Raw genomic sequence first — 18,458 nt, 5'->3', positions numbered from 1 at the left:
GGAGCTTGAGGGATGTTCTGACTTTGCTGCATCTGACTCATGGAGGATCTCTGGGGTGGCTGCATTTGACACTTGGAGGAGCTCAGACATGTTCTGGCTCTGCTGTATCGGACACCTGGAGGAGTTCGGGGATGTTTTGGCTCTGCTGCATCGAATACCTAGATGAGCTTGGGGATGTTCTAGCTCTGCTGCATCTGACACATGGAGGAGCTGGGGGATGTTCTGGCTCTGCTGCATCCACATGGGAGGAGCTTGGAGATGTTTTGGCTCTGCTGCATCTCACACATGGAGCTTGGGGATGTTGTCAGGCAGCTGCATCTGACACATGGAGGAACTCGGGGATATTCTGGCCCATGGAGGAGCTCACAGATTTTCTGGGGCGGCTGCATCTGACACATGAAGGAGCTCAGGATGTTCTGGCTCTGCTGAATCTGATACATGGAGGAGCTTGGGGATGTTCTGCTCCACTGAATCTGAAACATGGTGGAGCTTGGGGATTTTCTGGCTCTGCTGCATCGGAAACATGGAGGAGCTCGGGGATGTTCAGGCTCATGGAGGAGCTTGGCGATGTTCTGGCTCTGCTGCATTTGACATATTGAGGAGCTTGGGGCTGTTCTGGGGTGGCTGCATCTGACACAAGGAACAATGAAATCTCATGACTATCTAGGCAATCTGGATACAAATCTGCGTAGTGTAACCAAGTCTGAGCCACCGGTCTTGGTTCCTACAACAGATTGACCCAAGACAGATGAACATCCAAGAATGGCTAAGAGCAAAGCATCAGAATCTTCTTTAGAGGCTTCTTTGACCATGATCTAAATCTTACAGAACATCTGTGGACGTATTATTATACATTTTTATTTTAACGTAGTGGAGACCTGCAGTTTGGAGAAGACTCCTCCTCACCTGAGATACCTGTGGATGCGGCAGAAGCGTTACCGAGAAGCACAGAAATCCTCTGTGTGCAGTGATCGCCTCACATGGTCGTGCAACAAAATCTAGAGTTTCGGGACCCTCATTTGTGTCTGCATCGGGACAATAGTTTTTTTTTCTGTTGAGATAAAATTCATCAACAAAGCCTGATTCTCATTACTGATATTCAGTAAATTGTCACTGATAATCACTTCTGTCAGTGTCCGGTAACTTCAGTGACCATTGTGGGCTTTTCTTACTGTACCAGAAGGGAGCGGCAGTTTTGTCCTGGTCTCTACATGGTGACAAGGTCGTCAGCTGTTACAAAACCTCTACATGAAGTTGGATTTTTAGGTATTTTACTGACCAGAAGCAAAGAGCTTGAATATTGTGATGAACAGAAATACAAGTGTAAAGAAAGCAGAAAAAGGTTTCACCCTAATCTTTTACAGAAAACGCGTTTGAAGTCAGAGGAAAAGGGGTCGTCAGACATCTCTGATGCCGCTCATCGCTGGCACAGACCTCTGACCATCCATCAGGGGGATTCTGCATCCACAATGTGAGGCCAAGGGCAGATAACTAGTAACGGCATCAGAGACCAGACCCAAAAAACTCCACACAGGACATTAGGGCTGACACTTTAATCACGACTCCCCAGCGCAAGGGTCCATCCCTTCTAGAAATTACAAAATGTGGGAAACTATGCAGAAATCATCAGCATTATGAACAATACGTCTACTGGAAGACTGATAACGCCGACTGGGGTAATACTGTATTGGGGAGGGGAGAACATGAAGGCGGTGGGTGATTATTACCAATACTGCCATCTGTAACCTAATTAAAATGGTTTTCCGCATTGCAGAGGAGGTCATGCACACATCCCGTGGTTGGAGCCCACCTTACCATGGAGAGCTGACAGCTCAGTGCAGGAAATCTCATTAGATATGTGCGCCAGGTCACGAGCTCTGCCATGACCGGTGTGACGGGCAAGTACCCCGCTTTTCTAGTGTCCTGAATGGATCATATATACAACTGTGCAGGAAGGAAGTTGTTGGATTTACTGTTCAGGACTCTGGGAAAGCTGATGGGATTATTAACCCAATCTTTTATCTGGTGGGATTATTCTCTGGAGTTAGGGGGAAGGTCTCTAAGAGCGGTTTAGTGCGAGCAGGTGGATGGGACACGCGACGGCCCCCACGAGCCGTCACCACCCGCACATTAAAACTTCAGACGTAACAAAGCTCCACAAGGAGACATGAAATAGTAAGTACCACTAAAATGGTGAGACAAATGTATATAAAGTGCAGGGGCGTGGGGTCACAGTGTCCCACTCATACAGCCATCACTATGAAGACTGCAGAAATGTCACAAAAAACGAGGATGAGGACCACCAACCTCTGAGCTCCGGCCTTGAAGGACAAGACCACTGTATCATCACAGGGCGAATCCTGATAGAATGAAAAGCTCTAACGAGGGCGTCATCTTAGCCAATGGTCAAAAAGGACACATAAATGATGCAAATCACACATGACCATGTGCTACAAAGTATCAGTCAGGAGTCCATTCTGCACTGACACACTGTGACAAGAGCTCTGTGAGCAGCTGTAGGGAAGGGGTCAGTCACTGACAGCAAATAAAGGGGATTAGAAAGCTGCTGATCCACCCACTGGACAATGACTAAGCTTTACAGGTGCCTGGAGATGAACCTTGTGCCTCATCACTACCCCGGCGCCCATGGCACAGCTCCGGGCCCCCATGGCACGGGTCCCTCCCTCAGACAGGGATAACAACTGGGTGATTTAGCAATCTGGAAGCCATTTTTAAATGTGGCAGCATTGTATGACCATTCTAATAAGGAGCGATATCAATAATTTACCAAATCACAGAGTGATGCAAGTGCTACATTTCGGTTTAAGTGCTTTAGCTGAAATGTCACGATGGACCTGGATTACGGTACGTTGGGCGCTGCGGTGAAACCGCTAGGGACCGTGAGAAGACATGGTGCCGAACACCAAAAAATGCGCCCAGAACTACGCCATCCTGACCCATCTCTAAAGTGCTAAATGTAAAGAGCAACTCTGGCCGTGAAATCGCAAAAACTAATATTATCCTGAATGTCCCTTGTCCATAAACATTGATGATGTGAACTACCAATGTGTGGGGGAAGGGCAGCGACAATAGATCCACACGATGCAGATGTGGTTGTCAGCCGCAACTTGTCAAAAACACCAAAGAAACACAAGTATAAGAATGATGCCCCCTACGGCCCGGCCTGCGGAGCGGCTGCTGTAACAAGGGCTGAAGTTGCTCTTCTTACAATGCAGTAGTGGATTTTGAACGTAAATGAAAAGCACAAAAGGGCGATTGTTAATGGGAACACGTCACCTCGGGAAACACTCTGGGGCTGATCTGCTGGCCGCCTGGCCTCCGTAAATAGAGTGCGGCTACCTGGAGAATCTGAGCTGAGTTGTGACTGGGAGGTGCAGTCTGTCAGTCATGGGACGAGCACGGGGCGACCGCAGACACCGCGCACGGGGAGGCGGCAGGCACCGCGCACAGCACTGCTCAATATACTGCGGTTGGCGTTTGTAACCGCACTCTGGTTCTGCACAGGGCCACGGTTACAGTCACTCACAGTACATTGACAGTTCAGTGCACGGTGCCTGCAGTCGCTCCGCAAGTTCCAAAGTAGGCGCCTTCTGGTCACAAATCAGTTGTCTCCCGGTAGCCGCACTTTCAAAGTGGTGGCCAGGCAGCAGATTAAAGGGAATCTGTCACCCCATTTTAGCGCTATAATCTGCGGCCACCGCCATCAGGGGATTATCTACAGCATTCTGTAATGCTGTAGATAAGCCCCCCCGATGAAACCTGAAAGATAAGAAAAACACGTTAGATTATACTCACCGGGGGGCACGGTAGGGTGCGGTGGGTGTCGTGGTCTGGCGCCTCCCATCTTCATACGATGATGTCCTCCTCCTCCTTGCTTCTCCCTCGGCTCCTGCGCAGGCGCCGGGAAAGGTCAGAGAGGTCCGGCGCCTGCGCACTGCAGTACTCTGCTCTGCCCTCAATATGGCAGATAAAGTACGCCTGCGCAGGAGCCGAGGGAGAAGCAAGGAGGAGGACATCATCGTATGAAGATGGGAGGCGCCGGACAGGATGGCGACACCCATCGGACCGGACCGAACGCCGGGGTGAGTATAATCTAACTCTTTTTCTTATCTTTCAGGTTACATCGGGGGCTTATCTACAGCACTACAGAATGTTGTAGATAAGCCCCTGATGGCGGTGCCGGCAGCTGATAGGGCTAAAATGGGGTGACAGATCCCCTTTAACCCCATAACTGCAGGGAAATAGCATTTTGAGAGGTGACCGGTTCCCTTTGAAAGCTTTGCTTCCAAGATGCATGGTTGGGCCGTCGGCCTCATGTACTGCATGTACCAGCAGCTTCTCTACTATAAAGCTGGAGGATTTCGGATATTACGATCTTTGGGTGACGAAGCGATACACTGATTAAACTACCATTCTAACAAATAAAAGCTGAAAATGTAAAACTTTTTTTTTCTTTAACTCTTATTCCTGCCACTAACTTTAAGACATTGCAGAAAAAAAGCTAAAAACATTTAAAAGGTGCAAGTGGGCACGGGGACTGATCTCTACCGGGATGCAACCTGCAGAATCATCAATACAAAGATTAATTGTGAGCCCATGTCAAGAGCTACAACGTAACAGAGCTGTACATACATATAAGTATATATATATATGTATACATGTATACCCTGCCTGTGCACCGGCCACAAGTACAACAGCTTCATGTGTCACACAAAACCAGAATCCTATATATGTGCACAGGAAAAAATAATAATCCAGAAACAAAAGGTATAAATGAAAGGTAATTGCTTCTCCTCCTCACCCACAGACTATTGCACCGACATTACACACGTCTCAGAGTAATGCTCTGCAGATACCAAGAGGTACGAAGCACCGGGAAGATGGGACACAGAAAACATCCCAAACCCTGATGGCTTCCTTAAAAGCTCTATTAACCTGCGAGATCCCAGGTGGTAAAGCTCACCCTCAAGGCCTTGACCACAACTTGAAATGCTTTCTTTAAAGTGCCATATTTATATATATATATATCGCTCTGGCAAAAATTAAGAGACCACTTTAAAATTTTCATCTTGTCTGATTTCTCTTTTTATATTTTTGAGTAAATTGCTCTTTTATTCTATAAACTTCTGACATGTCTCCGAATTTCCAAGCAATACGTTTTGTATTTTTTTTCTGATAAAAAAAAATGGTCAAAATTTAAAAAAAAAAACCCCAGTGCTTTCAGACCTCAAATAATGCTAAGAAAACAATCTCAATCATGTAGAAACAACAATACTAATGTTTTAAGTCAGGAAGAGTTTAGAAATCAATATTCTGTGGAATAACCATGATTGTTAACCCCAGCTTTCCTGCGTCTTCGCTGCTTTCCACCAGTCCCTCACACGGCTTTTGGGTGACCTTATGCCACTCCTGGTACAAAAATTTAAGCAGTTCTTCTTTGTTTGATGGCTTGTGACTATCCATCTTCCTCCTGATTACATTCCAGAGGTTTTCAATGGGGTTCAGGTCTGTAGATTGGGCTGCCCATGACAGGGATTGGATGTGGTGGTCTCTTAACTTTTTCCAGAGCTGTATATATATTTTATATAATTTTTACCTTTCTCGGGGGTAAAATCTGCATCTCCAGTGGGTCCCTAAGGGTTACACACAGCAGAGAGAGCACAGCGAGGACATGTGCAGCTTCTTTTATCCCAGACTTCACATATCAGGATGCACAACAGGGAGAGATAAAGCCAAAGTGCCAGCCAGCTGCATCACATGAAACCAGGAGAAGCAGACAGCGGCCTGGACCCCCAGGAGAAAGTGCCAGCCGGCTGCATCACATGAAACCAGGAGAAGCAGCCAGTGGCCTGGACCCCCAGGAGAAAGTGCCCGCTGGCTGCATCACATGAAACCAGGAGAAGCAGACAGCGGCACGGACCCCGGGAGAAAGTACCAGCCGGCTGCATCACATGAAACCAGGAGAAGAAGCCAGCGGCCTGGACCCCCAGGAGAAAGTGCCAGCTGGCTGCATCACATGAAACCAGGAGAAGCAGACAGCGGCCTGGACCCCCAGGAGAAAGTGCCAGCCGGCTGCATCACATGAAACCAGGAGAAGCAGACAGCGGCCTGGACCCCCAGGAGAAAGTGCCAGCCGGCTGCATCACATGAAACCAGGAGAAGCAGACAGCGGCCTGGACCCCCAGGAGAAAGTGCCAGCCGGCTGTATCACATGAAACCAGGAGAAGCAGACAGCGGCACGGACCCCCAGGAGAAAGTGCCAGCCGGCTGCATCACATGAAACCAGGAGAAGAAGCCAGCGGCACGGACCGCCAGGAGAAAGTGCCAGCCGGCTGCATCACATGAAACCAGGAGAAGAAGCCAGCGGCCTGGACCCCCAGGAGAAAGTGCCAGCCGGCTGCATCACATGAAACCAGGAGAAGCAGACAGCGGCACGGACCCCGGGAGAAAGTACCAGCCGGCTGCATCACATGAAACCAGGAGAAGAAGCCAGCGGCACGGACCCCCAGGAGAAAGTGCCAGCCGGCTGCATCACATGAAACCAGGAGAAGAAGCCAGCGGCCTGGACCCCCAGGAGAAAGTGCCAGCCGGCTGCATCACATGAAACCAGGAGAAGCAGCCAGCGGCCCGGACCCCCAGGAGAAAGTGCCAGCTGGCTGCATCACATGAAACCAGGAGAAGCAGCCAGCGGCACGGACCTCCAGGAGAAAGTGCCAGCCGGCTGCATCACATGAAACCAGGAGAAGCAGCCAGCGGCCTGGACCCCCAGGAGAAAGTGCCAGCTTGCTGCATCACATGAAAACAGGGGAAGCAGCCAGCGGCACGGACCTCCAGGAGAAAGTGCCAGCCGGCTGCATCACATGAAACCAGGAGAAGCAGCCAGCGGCCTGGACCCCCAGGAGAAAGTGCCAGCTTGCTGCATCACATGAAAACAGGGGAAGCAGCCAGCGGCACGGACCTCCAGGAGAAAGTGCCAGCCGGCTGCATCACATGAAACCAGAAGAAGCAGCCAGCGGCCCGGACCCCCAGGAGAAAGTGCCAGCCGGCTGCATCACATGAAACTAGGAGAAGCAGCCAGCGGCCTGAACCCATAGGAGAAAGTGCCAGCCGGCTGCATCACATGAAACCAGGAGAAACAGCCAGCGGCCCGAACCCCCAGGAGAAAGTGCCAGCTGGCTGCATCACATGAAACCAGGAGAAGCAGCCAGCGGCCCGGACCCCCAGGAGAAAGTGCCAGCCGGCTGCATCACATGAAACTAGGAGAAGCAGCCAGCGGCCTGAACCCCCAGGAGAAAGTGCCAGCCGGCTGCATCACATGAAACCAGGAGAAGCAGCCAGCGGCCCGGACCCCCAGGAGAAAGTGCCAGCCGGCTGCATCACATGAAACTAGAAGCAGCCAGCGGCCTGAACCCCCAGGAGAAAGTGCCAGCCGTCTGCATCACATGAAACCAGGAGAAGCAGCCAGCGGCACGGACCCCGAGGAGAAACTGCCAGCCGGCTGCATCACATGAAACCAGGAGAAGCAGCCAGCGGCACGGACCCCCAGGAGAAAGTGCCAGCCGGCTGCATCACATGAGACCAAGAGAAGCAGCTAGCGGCCTGTACCCCCAGGAGAAAATGGCAGCCGGCTGCATCACATGAGACCAAGAGAAGCAGCTAGCGGCCTGGACCCCCAGGAGAAAGTGCCAGCCGGCTGCATCACATGAAACCAGGAGAAGCAGCCAGCGGCACAGACCCCCAGGAGAAAGTGCCAGCCGGCTGCATCACATGAGACCAAGAGAAGCAGCTAGCGGCCTGTACCCCCAGGAGAAAATGGCAGCCGGCTGCATCACATGAGACCAAGAGAAGCAGCTAGCGGCCTGGACCCCCAGGAGAAAGTGCCAGCCGGCTGCATCACATGAAACCAAGAGAAGCAGCCAGCGGCACGGACCCCCAGGAGAAAGTGATAGCCGGCTGCATCACAAGACCAAGAGAAGCACCTAGCGGCCTGGACCCCCAGGAGAAAGTGCCAGCCGGCTGCATCACATGAAACCAGGAGAAGCAGACAGCGGCACGGACCCCCAGGAGAAAGTGCCAGCCAGCTGCATCACATGAGACCAGGAGAAGCAGCCAGCGTCACAGACCCCCTAGGAGAAAGTGCTGGACGGCTATAACACAAGAGACGAGGAGAATCAGCCAGCGGCCTGGATCCACAGGAGAGAGTGCTGGACGGCTGCATCACACGAGATCAGGAGAAGCAGCCAACAGCACGGACCCCCAGGAGAAAGATCCAGACAACTGCATTACACAAGATCAGGAGAAGCAGCACTGTCTGCGGCTCGGACCCCCAGCAGAAAGCACCAGCCCGCCGCCTCAGGAGACAAGGAGAACCAGCACTGCCAGCGGCACGAACCCCTAGGAGAAAGCGCCGACCTGCTGCATTACACAAGATCAGGAGAAGCTGCACTGTCAGCGGCACAGATCCACAGGAGAAAGCGCCGGCCTGCTGCATTACACAAGAGAAAAAGCCATGCCAGCAGCACGGACCCCCAGAGGAAAGCGGAGTCTTCTGTCACGCTACACGCGGGGGTCTGCTGTGACACAGTGACTTCTTGAAAGGCTCGTTATGTTTAGCAATATGCAACAATCCTCTCTGGTGACAAAAGGCGAAGAGAGTGAATTAACCAAAAGTCTGGCTGGTAGCGGGGTCAGGGGGAGAAGCCATCTGGGTCCTACTTTCATTAACATTAACCAGGGAAAAGTCTGTAAAATCACTGCTGGTGGCTGGCTGCCGCAGGTTCACTTGTCCGTTGGCAGCACTGAACTGGGCTGATATTCCAGGCCGACTGCCATGGTACTGTGCCCTAAAAGGCGGCTCAAAAGCGTTAAGCTGGTAGGTCTGATGGACAGTCTGAGACTCAGTCTTCTTCTGTCCGGTCACTTGATCTATAAAATCCTGCGTGGAAGAGGACGATACAGGAGACGTGTGACTACCATCATCCGCTGTGAAACTGAAGGCATTCTGGGAGTCGGCCACGATGAGGCCGAAGTGAGATTTGTCAGGAGACACTCTGAGCGGGGTGCTCAGACCTGCTCGAAAGGTGCTTATGGGTAGTGTGGTGTAGACTTGTTTGTCCAGCTGTGGGAAGGTAGTTGTGCTGGAGAGACTCTGGGCGTCAGTGACAAAGTTAAGGCTTGTGTTGTTCAGATAGGCGTCATTCTGGCTCGTCCGCTCCAATGCCTGCTGCAAAAACTTACTGTACTCCTGCAGCATGCTGGCCTTGTCAGATTGGGGGACCTGGGTGGAGGACCCTAAAGTCTCTGGTTGGCTGGATTCTCCCACCTCGGTAGAGTTTATAGAAATACTGGAGGTGACTTCAGCGTCTCCTACACTGAAAGCAATCTCGTGCTGCCCATTGGCTTTGTGCGTGTAATGGTCCAGGAGCGTCTGTAACACCTCATCTGGAATCACATTCTTGTCGTGGTTTGTCTTTATGTCCACACTCAATGCCTGGGCATCTATAAGAGCAGCTGTGCCGCTCTCATCGATAACGCTAGCCACTGCTGCCTGGGTGGCAGATGGCTGAGACGCCATGGTGCCCACGTTCAGAGCGTACTCCCTGCTGTTGGTGCTGGCTGCCAGCAGATAGCGCTTCTTCTTGGAGAACTGCATGGCCTCGTCATAGCTGACGCTGCTGTTGGCTGGTTTGGCGCTTCCTTCTTGGAGCGGATCATTGTGATCCATGTCTGAATTGCTTCCCGAGTCCAGCAGTGCCTGCTTATCTACAAGTTCAAAGGTGTACTTAGCCACTTTGGCATCATCGAAGGCTGCGAGTCCGGTCAAGGCCGGGCTGTGCTCCAGCGCTGCAAGCTTCATGCTCTTCTTGCTGTTCACTTTCTTAATCAGCAGCTTTGTAGGACTGATATCCCCCACCACCGCCTCCTGCAAGTGCAAGTCACTGCCCGAAGCGTGCGGCATCTCCACCGCGTACTCGGCCACCATGAATTCATCTTTCACTTTGGTGTTGTCCGGGAAGAGGGGGAGAAAGTCGTTCTTCTCCTTCTTTTGCTCTGTTTTCTCTAGAGGGTTTTCCTTAGCGCTCATCCCCAATAGCTTCATCTTTTCGGTCCTCTGTTTCTTCTTGGGTATTGACCCATCCTGACATGTGGGAGAGAAGCAGGTGTCGCCGTCGGAGGGTAAGAGGGAAGATTTGCTGGAGCTTTTTCCCAGCTTCCTCTCACGATTTTCATGGCACATGCGCTTGTGTTTCAGTACACGGTCGGTCCTGGAGAAGTACTGTAAGAACAAAGGTGCAATGAGAACAGATGCTGGACACACGGAAATAAATCTGCAAAAATCCTAAAAAGACTCATGTCTCCACAGCAGAAAATCAACAGCAAAAATTAATACAGTGTAGATTTGGTCAACATTGCAGAAATTATCCACTGTGTCAAAGATGATCGGCAAAAAAGCATCAGCAATTTTGCTGATACATTACACAGTTGATTTTCAGAATTGCAGTACTAGTGCGGCTGCTTACACGCAAGCAGTACTCGGGTGTTATTACGCGGGCAGTGCTTGGGTGTTATTACGCGGGTGAGGGCCGTGCTCGGGTATAATTACGCGGGCAGTGTTCGGGTTTCATTAGGCTGGCAGTACTCGGGAGTCATTAGACGGGCAGTGCTCAGGTTTTATTACGCGGACAGTGCTCGGGTGTTATTATGCGGTTGAGGGCAGTGTTCGGGCGTTATGCAGGTGAGGGCAGTGCTCGGGTGTTATGCGGGAGAGGGCAGTGCTCGAATGCTATTACGCGGACAGTGCTCAGGTGTTATGCAGGTGAGGCAGTGCTCGGGTGTTATTACGCGGGTGAGGGCAATGCTTGGGTGCTATTACGCGGACAGTGCTCAGGTGTTATTATGCGGGTGAGGGCAGTGCTCGGATGTTATTATGTGGGTGAGGGCAGTGCTCGGGTGTTATTACGCGGACAGTGCTCGGATGTTATTGCGTGGGCAGTGCTAGTGGGGCTGCTCACCTGGGGCAGTGATCGGGTGTCATTAGGCGGGCAGTGCTCGCGTTTTATTACGCGGACAGTGCTCAGGTGTTATTATGTGGGTGAGGGCAGTGCTCGGGTGTTATTACGTGGGCAGTACTAGTGTGGCTGCTCACCTGGGGCAGTGTTCGGGTGTCATTAGGCGGGCAGTGCTCGGGTTTTATTACGCGGACAGTGCTCGGGTTTTATTAAGCGGACAGTGCTCGGGTGTTATTACGTGGGTGAGGGCAGTGCACGGGTGTTATTAAGCGGGTGAGGGCAGTGCACGGGTGTTATTACGTGGACAGTGGTCGGATGTTATTACGAGGGCAGTGCTAGTGCGGCTGCTCACCTGGGGCAGTGATCGGGTGTCATTAGGCGGGCAGTGCTCGGGTTTTATTACGCGGACAGCGCTCAGGTGTTATTATGCGGGTGAGGGCAGTGCTCGGGTGTTATTACGTGGGCAGTACTAGTGCGGCTGCTCACCTGGGGCAATGCTCGGGTGTAATTAGGCAGGCAGTGCTCGGCTTTTATTAAGCGGACAGTGCTCGGGTGTTATTAAGCGGGTGAGGACAGTGCTCGGGTGTTATTACAAACCTGTAGGCAGTATTCACACTGGTACGGTTTCTCTCCGCTGTGCGTCCTTTTATGTCTTTCCATGTGGTATTTCTGAATAAAGCGCATCCCACATTCATCACAGTGGAAAGGTTTTTCTCCTGCGATAGAAGATACTTTCTATTAGTGCAGTCTACATAATGGCTGAACACAACCCACTTGCGCTATTATCTGCAGGTGCAAGGAATCAGGTGCAGCATGAGAGGAGTACATGATGTCCGCTCACCCGTGTGGATCTTTTCGTGTCTCTGCAGCAGGTACTTCTGAATGAAGCGCATATCACACTGACTGCACTGAAACGGCTTCTCCCCTGCAACGACACAACGCAGCCCATCAGGTATACGCCGACATGGCCTGTAACCTAACATCACTGTGGCGACTGATGGATCACACATCTGCATTACACCCAGCGGCGTAACTTACTGACATAAGAGGGTGCGAGCAGTGTGATATAACTTGGGGTCCGCTCTGCAAAACATCTGAGAACACAGAATTACAGTGGCATGTAAAAGTCTGTGCACCCCCTGGTCAAAATTACTATTATTGTGAACAGTTAAGCAAGTTGAAGATGAAATGCTCTAAAAGGTCTAAAGTTATAGATGACACATTTCCTTTGTATTTTAGGTAAAAAAGTAATCTTTTACATTTTAAAAATTACAAGAAGGAAAATAAGTCAATGCAAAAGTTTTAACAACCTTGGAGATTTGTCTGCTCAGATAACTTTGACCAAGGTTTCAGACCTTAATGATCCTGTTAGGGTTATGGCTCATACACTATCATCGTTAGGAAAGGCCAGGTGATGAAAATTTCCAGCTTTATAAAAACCCAGCCTCCGCTAACCTTGTGCCAAAAACCAGCAGCCATTGGATCTGCTAAGCAGCTGCCAAGCACTCTGAAAATGGTGGAGGCCACAAAGCAGGAGACGGCTATAAGAAGAAAGCAAAGCATCTACAATTTGTCCTTTCCTAAGTTCAAAATGTAATTAAGAAATGACCGTTACCAGGAAAAGGGGAGGTCAAGATAAGATCTGGAAGACCAAGCAAAATTTCAGTGAGAGCTACTCATAGGATTGATAGAGAAAATTCAGAACCCCCGCATGACTGCAAAAAACCTTCAGAAAGATTTATCAGACTCTGCAGTTGTGGTACATTGTTCTACTGTTCAGAGACACCTGCACAAATATTGCCTTCATGGAAGAGTCATCAGAAGAAAACCTCTCCTGCCTCCTCACCATAAAATTCAGTGTCAGATGTATGAAAAGAACATCTAAACAAGCCTGATGCATTATGGAAACAAGTCCTGTGGACGATGAGATTAAAATAGATCTCTGTGGCCACAAGGATCAATGGTATGCGTGGAGGTAAAAGGTACAGAATTTCAGGAAAAGAACATCTTGCCAACCAAGTATGGGAGTGGATCAATCACGCTTTGGGGTTTTATTGCAACCAATGGTGCGGGGACATTTCACGGGTAGAGGGAAGAATGGATTCAATGAAATTTCCACAAATTCTTAATGCAAACATAACACCATCTGTAAAAACCTGAAGGTGAAAAGAGGATGAGGAAGAGGATGGCTGCTACGAAATGGATAATGATCCTAAACACACGTCACAATCCACAATAGACTACCTCAAAAGGTGCAAGATGAAGGTTTTACAATGGCCCTCACAATCCCCTGATCTGAGCATCATTGAAAATCTGTGGCGAGACCTCAAAATAGCAAAGGAAGCGAAACCACCCAGGAATCTCACAGAACGGGAGGAATTATCCAAAGAAGAATGGATGAAAAGAAGGTGCTAGTAGGTACTAACCATAAAACCTGCAAAAGACAAAGTGAGCAAAAACCCAGCTGTAACTAAATAAAAGCAAAAGTGCATCTAAATACAGAGTTTTTAGTAATACTGTTTTTGATCAAAAGTAGCATGAAAGCCATCCCACCACGACACGGTAACTCTGTTCGGGATAGTCCTACACTGTCTAATATTAAAAACCTTGCTTTGTGTCAAAGGTCATTGAGGTCAACTTTGACACAAGGCAAGGTTTTTAATATTAGACAGTGTAGGACTATCCCGAACAGAGTTACCGTGTCGTGGTGGGATGGCTTTCATGCTACTTTTGATCAAAAACAGTATTACTAAAAACTCTGTATTATTTAGATGCACTTTTGCTTTTACTTATTTAGTTACAGCAGGGTTTTTGCTCACTTTGTCTTTTGCAGGTTTTATGGCCAATGTCAACATGCATATATACTGCATGTGTATCAACTCAAACCAAGCTCAATTTTTGTATTTTTTCTAGGTACTAACCATGCAGGGTGGTCAAACTTTTGCTTCGTCCATGTTTCTTTTTATAATATTTTTAAAATGTAAAAGATGACTATATACAGTACAGACCAAAAGTTTAGACACACCTTCTCATTCAAAGAATTTTCTTTATTTTCATGACAATGAAAATTGTAGATTCACTCTGAAGGCATCAAAACTATGAATTACCACATGTGGAATTATATAATTAACAAAAAAGTGTGAAACAGCTGAAAATATGTCTTATATTCTAGGTTCTTCAAAGTAGCCACCTTTTGCTTTGATTTATGTTTTGCACACTCTTGGCATTCTCTTGATGAGCTTCAAGAGGTAGTCACCGGAAATGGTTTTCGCTTCACAGGTGTGCCCTGTCAGGTTTAATAAGTGGGATTTCTTGCCTTATAAATGGGGTTGGGACCATCAGTTGTGTTGTGCAGAAGTCTGGTGGATACACAGCTGATAGTCCTACTGTATAGACTTTGTATTATGGCAAGAAAAAAGCAGCTGAGTAAAGAAAAACGAGTGGCCATCATTACTTTAAGAAATGAAGGTCAGTCAGTCCGAAAAATTGGGAAAACTTTGAAAGTGTCCCCAAGTGCAGTGGCAAAAACCATCAAGCACTACAAGAAACTGGTTCACATGAGGACCGCCCCAGGAAAGGAAGACCAATAGTCACCTCTGCTGCGGAGGATAAGTTCATCCGAGTCACCAGCAGCTCAGATTAGAGACCAGGTCAATGCCACACAGAGTTCTAGCAGCAGACACATCTCTAGAACAACTGTTAAGAGGAGACTTTGTGCAGCAGGCCTTCATGGTAAAATAGCTGCTAGGAAACCACAGCTAAGGACAGGCAACAAGCAGAAGAGACTTGTTTGGGCTAAAGAACACAAGGAATGGACATTAGACCAGTGGAAATCTGTGCTTTGGTCTGATGAGTCCAAATTTGAGATCTTTGGTTCCAACCACCGTGTCTTTGTGCGACGCAGAAAAGGCTTACGGATGGACTCTACATGCCTGGTTCCCACCGTGAAGCATGGAGGAGGAGGTGTGATGGTGTGGGGGGGCTTTGCTGGTGACACTGTTGGGGATTTATTCAAAATTGAAGGCATACTGAACAAGCATGGCTACCACAGAATCTTGCAGCGGCATGCTATTCCATCCGGTTTGCGTTTAGTTGGACCATCATTTATTTTTCAACAGGACAATGGCCTCAAACCCACCTCCAGGCTGTGTAAGGGCTATCTGACCAAGAAGGAGAGTGATGGGGTGCTACGCTAGAGGACCTGGCCTCTACAGTCACCAGACCTGAACCCAATCGAGATGGTTTGGGGTGAGCTGGACCGCAGAGTGAAGGCAAAAGGGCGAACAAGTGCTAAGCATCTCTGGGAACTCCTTCAAGACTGTTGGAAGACCATTTCCGGTGACTACCTCTTGAAGCTCATCAAGAGAATGCCAAGAGTGTGCAAAGCTGTAATCAAAGCAAAAGGTGGCTACTGTGAAGAACCTAGAATATAAGACATATTTTCAGTTGTTTCACACTTTTTTGTTAATTATATAATTCCACATGTGTTAATTCATAGTTTTGATGCCTTCAGAGTGAATCTACAATCTTCATAGTCATGAAAATAAAGAAAACTCTTTGAATGAGAAGGTGTGTCCAAACCTTTGGTCTGTACTGTATATATATATATATATATATATATATATATATATATATACACACACACATACATACACATATACACACTGTATTTTTCGGACTATACAGTAAGACGCACTTTTTTCCTCCAAAGTTTCGGAGGAAAGTGGGGATTCAGTCTTATAGTCCGGATGTACCTTATGTAGCTGTAGACGGGGGGACAGCGGTGCAGGAACGGGTCACAGGAGGCAGAAGCCGGCTGCTGCAGCTAACACTGTGCCCATTGTTAAAGACAATGAATATTCACTGCTTCTCACGCCCATAGTCCCGATCAGCTCTATGCACCGAAGCCAGGTGCCGAGAGGTGGGAAAGACTATGGGCGTGTGGAGCAGTGAATATTCATTTTCTTTAATAGCGGGCATCCTGTTAGTTGCAGCAGCCAGCTTCTTGAAGTGGCTGGGTGATCACATGTGCCCGCTATTAAAGAGAATAAATATTCACTGATCCCTACTTCCATAGTCCCAGGTGTAAGGCAGCTGACCGTCGCGTGTGGGAGTGCATGACAGTATCGTCATGCACTGCTTACACCACCGCGCTGCGAGTGAGCCCAAGGAAGGGAGTAGAATAGTTTATTTTTTTGTGTGTGCAGCATGATGGGGGCCATGTATATCAGGAAGGAAGCCAGGATGGGAGGCATGGAAACCAAGATGGGGGCCATGTATACCAGGATGGGGATGGAGGCCAAGTATACCAGGATGGGGTCCATATATACAGTATTTATCGGACTATAAGACGCACCAGATCTTAAGACGCAGTGAGTATTCCAGCAGCTGCTTTTCGGCTTGCAAGCAGCTCATGACGACCCTGACATGCGCTGCTTCCAAGCATAAAACAGCTACTGGCATCAGAACAAGATTCTGCGAGGGAGCGCTGGGAAGATAAGTAAAGGTTTGTTTTTTTTTAATGTTTTCTGATGGGGCCATGCATACCAGGACGGGAATGGGGGCCAATCATACCAGGATGCTAAAGAGAAATGAATATTCATTGCCCGCCATCCTCATGGGCGTGGAATGCAGTGAATATTCATTTCTCTATAGCAGCGGGCACAAGAGTTAGCTGCAGCAGCCGGCTCTTGCTTCTGTGATCCACTGATCCGCCAATGACGCTCCTCCACCTCCCCACCAAAGCCAGAGTCGGTACATCCGGACTATAAGACGCACCCCCATTTTCCTCCAAATTTTTGGGGATATTAGTACGCAGTTGGGGGCATTGCTCCTATAACAGTGTCAGCAGCAGAACCCCCCCCCCCCCTTCCATGACAGTGCGTCATGACCCCATTTTTTGCTTAAATTTTTTTTCTATTTTCCACCTCTAAAACCTAGGTGGCATTTTATAGTCTGAAAAAAAAAACAGTATACATTTTTTGCCTAAAATACAAAGTAAATGTGTCAAATTTAACTTTAGCCCTTTTAGGGATAATTTCATCTTCAACTTGCTTCACTGTTCACAATAACAGTAATGTTAATGCATGCTTCCACCCAGGAGAAATCACATTATTCAGGTTCCCAGCAACAAGAGATCGCTTAATCGTTGGCTGCTGGGCCAGCATGAATTGGCAAAATTATGAGGTAATAGTCTCCATTTTTTCTTACTTTCTACAGAAGTAATGCAATTCATATATTTCATGTTTGCATGCTATAGCGCTACTTTTAGTTATACATGGAGATGGCTACTCTTCGTTTGCCCCTGTACACACATTATTTCTGTTTGGAAGTGACGGTCAGTCTTTTGTTATTTAACGTTAGACCTTTTTTCGGATTATTTCATCTTCAACTTGCTTAAATGTTTACAATAAAAGTAGTTTTGAGAAGGGGTGCCCAAACTTTTACATGCCACTGTATATTCAGTAATTTCCCACCAAAATACTCCTCACTTATTGACCCAATATATGTTTATTGCTGAGTGCCGAATCTCCTGTGCCCCTACCTTATGCGTCTCCTGTGCGTGTCGTCTCCTGTGGCTCCACAGAAAATATCTCCTGTGTGCCCATGTCTCTCCTGTGGCCCCTGCCTTTCCTATGGCCTTTGCAGCCCACGTCTCTCCTGTGGCCCCCGCAGCCCGGGCCTCCTGTGCCCCCGCAGCCCACGTCTCCTGTGCCCCCGCAGCCGTCATCTCCTGTGCCGTTACCTGTGTGGATGAAGACGTGTCTCTGCAGGTGATAGTTGGTTCTGAAGGCGGCGTTGCAATGCTCGCACACATGACATTTAGGGATCTTCAATCCCAGCGAGCCGTCCTCATTAATAGTGAGAATCTGAAAGACAAGCAGCAGTGTGTGGTGACATACGGCGAACGCCTGCTCTGCATCGTCCTGCGCACACCTGGCTCTGCTTTACCTTGGCCGGGGATCGCTGCTTCCTTTTCTTCTTTTTCTGCAGATCAACCGGCTCTGGCAGCTGCTGGTTCTCCATCATCTGCGTCTCTATGTCCTCGGTGAATTTCATCTCCTGCTTCACATGGACCTGATGTGAGAAAGAAGGAAAACCTGTGAGACGCCCTGTGCTCCATGCCAAACCACACTCATGAGGGTGTAGTACATACACTAAACACCTCAGGTGCTGCAGAACCTCATCATACACACAACTGCAACAGAATCTCATCACACACCTTAGCCGCTGCAGAGCCTCATCATACACACCTCAGCTGCTGCGGAACCTCATCCATCATACACACAACTGCAGCAGAACCTCATCACACACCTCAGCCGCTGCAGTGCCTCATCATACACATTCAGCTGCTGCAGAACCTCATCATGAACATCTTAGCTGCTGCAGAACCTCATCATGCACATCTCAGCTGCTGCAGAACCTCAT

General features: G+C 48.9%; 1 protein-coding gene across 1 annotated transcript in view; it reads right to left on the bottom strand.

Moving 5' to 3' along the window:
• Positions 1-1,254: 1,254 nt before the first annotated feature.
• Positions 1,255-18,458, bottom strand: part of ZNF148 (zinc finger protein 148) — a 46,445-nt gene continuing 29,241 nt past the window's right edge. Inside the window, exons 3-7 of the mRNA XM_073551922.1 lie at positions 17,982-18,107; positions 17,776-17,899; positions 11,872-11,955; positions 11,628-11,746; positions 1,255-10,297 (exon numbers count right to left, since the gene is read on the bottom strand). Of these exons, the coding sequence (XP_073408023.1) occupies positions 8,681-10,297; positions 11,628-11,746; positions 11,872-11,955; positions 17,776-17,899; positions 17,982-18,107 (2,070 nt within the window). The 3' untranslated portion in view covers positions 1,255-8,680. The remainder of the gene's footprint in view (positions 10,298-11,627; positions 11,747-11,871; positions 11,956-17,775; positions 17,900-17,981; positions 18,108-18,458) is intronic.

This window comes from Dendrobates tinctorius, unplaced genomic scaffold (assembly GCF_039654945.1).
Source record: "Dendrobates tinctorius isolate UK_male_01 unplaced genomic scaffold, ASM3965494v1 ptg000182l, whole genome shotgun sequence".
Taxonomy (NCBI): domain Eukaryota; kingdom Metazoa; phylum Chordata; class Amphibia; order Anura; family Dendrobatidae; genus Dendrobates; species Dendrobates tinctorius.
Note: the sequence above shows the minus strand (reverse complement) of the source record. Positions and strands in the feature narration are given on the sequence as shown.